The sequence below is a fragment of the Sinocyclocheilus rhinocerous genome, unplaced genomic scaffold (genome assembly GCF_001515625.1).
Source record: "Sinocyclocheilus rhinocerous isolate Xijiao unplaced genomic scaffold, SAMN03320098_v1.1 scaffold3180, whole genome shotgun sequence".
Taxonomy (NCBI): domain Eukaryota; kingdom Metazoa; phylum Chordata; class Actinopteri; order Cypriniformes; family Cyprinidae; genus Sinocyclocheilus; species Sinocyclocheilus rhinocerous.
This window is the reverse complement of record NW_015630670.1, coordinates 6,175-10,869: the sequence shown is the minus strand read 5'-3', so window position 1 is coordinate 10,869 and position 4,695 is coordinate 6,175. Positions and strand designations below refer to the sequence as shown.

Sequence of the window (4,695 nt, the reverse complement as noted above, 5' to 3'; positions counted from 1 at the left end):
ATTCGAGCCGTTCATGCCAGACTGGGGAGAGAGGTGTTGTAATAATGTAAAATATGTGAAAAATAATGTGTTTTTCGAACAACCTAGTATGAGAGCCTGTTCTAGTACACCCCCAAAACAAAATCAAGACTTTGTAAAAGAGCATAATAGGACCCCTTTAAATAATTGTGCTTGTAAATGTCTCCTTATATCCCCTAATTGAGCTAAAAACACATCATCTGAAAAATTTGCAATGCGCCCCTAAATTTTTTTTAATGAGCTCCTAAATTTTTCAACTAAGGATAAAAACTTGGGATAAAAATCTGAATTTTGAGATATAAACTTAATTACAATGAAAAGTCAGAATTGTGAGAAAATCTCACATCAACCTTTATTTTCTTTTCAGTGGTGGAAATAAATCAGAAGTGTGAAATGTAAACAGAACTCATTGTTCAAAATTGTGAGATGACTCAAAATTCTGAAAAGCCTAAATAGGTGTCCATGAGCTCCACTCACCTTCAATTCCTGACCAGCAATGCATTTCTAGAAAACAACATGGATAAATCAATTCAGTCAATTTATATGACCATGACAGTATTCTGTTGCATGCACCAAACTGTAAAAAATAAATAAATATACAAAATAAAAATTAAAAATGTTTTGTCATTTATTCATAAATATCTCAAGAACTAACCATCTTCTTGTACTCATTCACATGGAGCTGCAGTATGCCAAGCAGGAAGGTGAAGATACTGTCCATATTCTGTGTAAGGGTGTGCTGGATATCTCGCCGTCTTTGAGTGGGTAACGTCTGAAATGTGATCACATCCTCAGCTAACCGCAGTAGGACAAGCATTACAAGTTCCGTCTGAGCGTCCTGGAGAAAATTAGAATGTGACTGTTAATTCAAATAGACAATATTTTAAATAGTTATTTACTAAAGTTACTATTTACTAAAATTGCATGCAAAAGGGTCATTAAGCAGCAGATCTACAAAATGTCCACACTCTGACTCCTGAAGATGCCTGCAGAGCTTAGTTAAAATTAGCTGTGTGCAATATTGAAAAAAAAAAAATGTCAATATCGTCAATAACGATAACTGGACAATATTTTGCTGAAGGTGTTCTTGTGCTGGAACATTGTCTGGCTGTTGTGTTTAGCTGACTCCCAACGCTTTTCATAATATTCAATTCTGTGTAGTGGTCAGTTCATAGCAGTGAGAGAAATAAACTTTTTCATTAAGGGGCGATATTTGCCTCTTTAAAATGATTTCAAGGGTAATTTTAACCTTCATTAGGGCAACTGATCAGTTGTACGCATCATCTTTTGTCAAATTTATTATTATTAAAATTCTAATAAACTAACAAGACACTTTAGGCGGCTGCATATATACTTTATAAAGTTATAATATATACTTTATTATAATTAAAATTATAAAAATAATTATAATAAGAACTCAGATAAATCATATATTGTTGTAGTCCTGTGTTTATTAGTCATGTTGAATCAATGAAAGCAGTTAAATCTACCACTATAGGGATTTCCTGGATTTCTTCTGCAGGGCGTATTTGGAGTTTCAGCATGAGAGCGCCCTCTGGCCTTCGGATGGAGATTTACTACTGATCACAGAACCGTGCTTCACTGACAAGATGCGCATGACAATTGCAGCTTTTGCCTAGTCGCGACTGCTATGTCATTTCGATTTATCATGCAGCCCTAATAGTGACCATCAAACACTACGAACGACTGTGTCTAAACAATACAGAACTACTGCAGCAAAGTGACAAGACCTCAATATTCACCTTGAACACCTTGTTTCCATGAAAAAAAACAGAGAACTTCACAAAGCTATGTCCATAAAAGAGCTGCACTTGCTGAAAATCAGACACCAATGCTAAAATGCAAAATAAGCTGATGTCATGATCATAAAACCTGGACAGTTGGAACACAAAGATAACTAGGCTCTAGCTGAAACAGTGGCAAGTGAAATCTAAGAATTTATTAGCCAATGACTAACGGCAGACATTATTTAGTTGCCTAGTGCTAAATTTTGTCGCATATGCAAACAATTTATTCCAGTGTAGGATTGTGATGCAAAAAGTACTACATTCACCATGTTGATACCCAATTTTTGTCTTCGGATCGGAGGGGCACTTTATTATGACCAAAAGTTGACAGTTGACGGATTTGTCACTGGCCCTGATCAGGCCACTGATACGTTATCACGAAAGTTCAGTACTTGCGCACTGTGTTTTGTCTGAACAGCGAACACACAGAGAGTGCAAGCCCAAATACTCTTTTGCATCTTCTTGCGCTTTAATGGACAAATACACCTTGCCAATTTGAACATTAAATTAATTGCAAAGCATTCAAGCACAAGAAGTACGTAAATACATTTATTCAGAGTGTTCCATGAGCACAGCGCGCACACAAAGAGCCATGTCTCAGGCAACATGCAAGTTTCAATACGGACATACACATACAAAAGTATATCAAAATACCCGACTTGGCAAGTATCCTCGAAAACAGTCGGTTATGACTTAAGTGAACGTAAACAGTGGAGAAAGAAATCGGAAGCGAATCATTGTATTGGTCCCATGCATTTTGTCTAAAGTGACAGCACCTAATTTACCAGCTGCTGTTGGTGTAAAAATTATTAATCTACATTTAATTTATACAGTGAAGAATATGCTGTTGTTTTACATTTGACTATTCAATTTCTGTACCTGAACACCTACAGACCTAAAAACAAAGCACTATTTAATTTGTATATTTGGTCTATTTATTTATTTGTGCTATTGCTCTTAATTTGTTCATTTGTTCTTATTTACTGACTTTTCACTTGTCTTTAACAATCCTTGAACTTTATATTAATAAGGCTAGTAGTTTTTGCTTTTGCTGGGTTATCGAAATTGGAATCAAGAATTGTAATATTTAACTGATAGGCCTACCTAAAATTTTGGTGTCATATAAGCTTACTTAGAATACAAGATAACATGGGTCAAAGACAACAACATTTTTTTTTCTTGTGGTAGGGCCAGTGAAATAGTTGGCAGGGCAAATAAAAATTTGAACCACTGGCCTAAGCGAGCCAGAATCTCAAAAAAAAAATTTTTTTTAAAGCGTTGTAGAGGTTTTAAAGGGGTCATCGGATGCCCATTTTCCACAAGTTCATATGATTCTTAAGGGTCTTAATGAAAAGTCTGTAACATAGTTTGGTTAAAATTTCTATATTATAATTATTATAATTTCTATAGACAACTTTTTTACCCTGTCAAAAACAGCTCTTTTCCTTTAAATGTTAATGAGCTCTGCTGACCCCGTCCCTCTCTTCCGAGCCGCTCTCTGAGGGACTGTTTACCGCATTCATCGTGAAATTTGCTAATTAGCACATTATTAGGAAAGGCGATTTGCCAAGATTTATTAAAAACCTTATACTCACTTCTTCTGTAGGTGAAGCTGGATTACGAATGATTCGCGCGAACATAGACGCATTTAGGTAGATCAGGGGCGCATTCCCTTCAAAAAACAAACGTAATCCACTGCATCTTCAGCGGCTCAGATGTCGGGAGTAAATGACGACTGCTATGTTCATTATTACATCCAACAACAAAACACCTCAATCGCTTAGGAGTCATTCTTGTCTACATCTGCACCGGCGGTGAAACAATGGCGGACTGATGACAGCGCACTCAGGGCGAGTCTAAGGTAAGATGCCAGTCCAGTCTGTACTGAAACGCCACTGTCAATCAAACTATCATGGGAGGGGCCTGTTTTTGTGACATCACACAGACAGGCATCTGAGATCGGCTCGATTTGAGAAAGGGGGAAAAATTTGAGTAGATTAAAAAAAAAAACACGGTGGATTTTTCATTATAAGGTGGTTGTGTACACACACTGCCAACACACATTTCAGTTCAAACAACGTGTAAAATTGCATGTAGCATCCTATGACCCCTTTAAGAGGAGGGTTGTAACTAAACTCTGACATGAAGGCATATCTTCAGGAGCATGATCTAGCACCCCAGTCCTACAACATCACCCTTTATGTTAGCCAAAAATCTTGAGATACCCCCATAGCAGTAAGGGCCTCCATCTCCTTAAGCATGTCAGGCCAGTGCTGCGGCCACTCTCTCTTGATCATCTCAACAACTATGCGTGAGAGGGCATCCTTAACATGACATTCCTCTTGCAGAATTGGATGTGTACCCTAAAACAGGACATCAAGCCATAATATGAATAAGCGATTTCAATAAACCACACAATAAGATGATTTAGTGGATACACTTCCAAAATACTTACATCTGACAACAGGCCCATAGTGCAGTTTTTCAGCTGGAGCTTTTCTTGTGGTGCCATGTCATTCCACTTAAACCTGTTCATAAAAAATGTGTTCAGCTTAATGCTCAGCATTCATTATGGTGTACACACTAAAGGGTTTAAAACACTTACTTGACTACATGCTCCAGTATCTGCAGTCCAAAGTGTCTGACCACTGCAGTCTGTGATTTCTCCGCTAACTGAAGACCACATTCAACACAGAAGGGACTTTTCTCTTTGAACTCTTCAATAAACTACAACAAGGAAAACTATTAGACAATTTTACAGCATATAGTTGTACTGTATCATTACACAATTCATAGTTTAGTATGTGCAGTTCATGTGATTGATCAGAACAGCAAAGAAAAAAAAACTGTCTTAAAATTATTTGTCAAA

At 36.9% G+C, this 4,695-nt stretch overlaps 1 protein-coding gene across 1 annotated transcript in view; it reads right to left on the bottom strand.

The window, feature by feature from the left end:
- xpo5 (exportin 5) overlaps nucleotides 1–4,695 on the bottom strand; it is a 90,088-nt gene that overhangs the window by 83,523 nt on the left and 1,870 nt on the right. The window contains exons 2-6 of the mRNA XM_016553214.1: nucleotides 4,432–4,553; nucleotides 4,282–4,354; nucleotides 4,052–4,189; nucleotides 674–856; nucleotides 496–522 (exon numbers count right to left, since the gene is read on the bottom strand). Of these exons, the coding sequence (XP_016408700.1) occupies nucleotides 496–522; nucleotides 674–856; nucleotides 4,052–4,189; nucleotides 4,282–4,354; nucleotides 4,432–4,553 (543 nt within the window). The remainder of the gene's footprint in view (nucleotides 1–495; nucleotides 523–673; nucleotides 857–4,051; nucleotides 4,190–4,281; nucleotides 4,355–4,431; nucleotides 4,554–4,695) is intronic.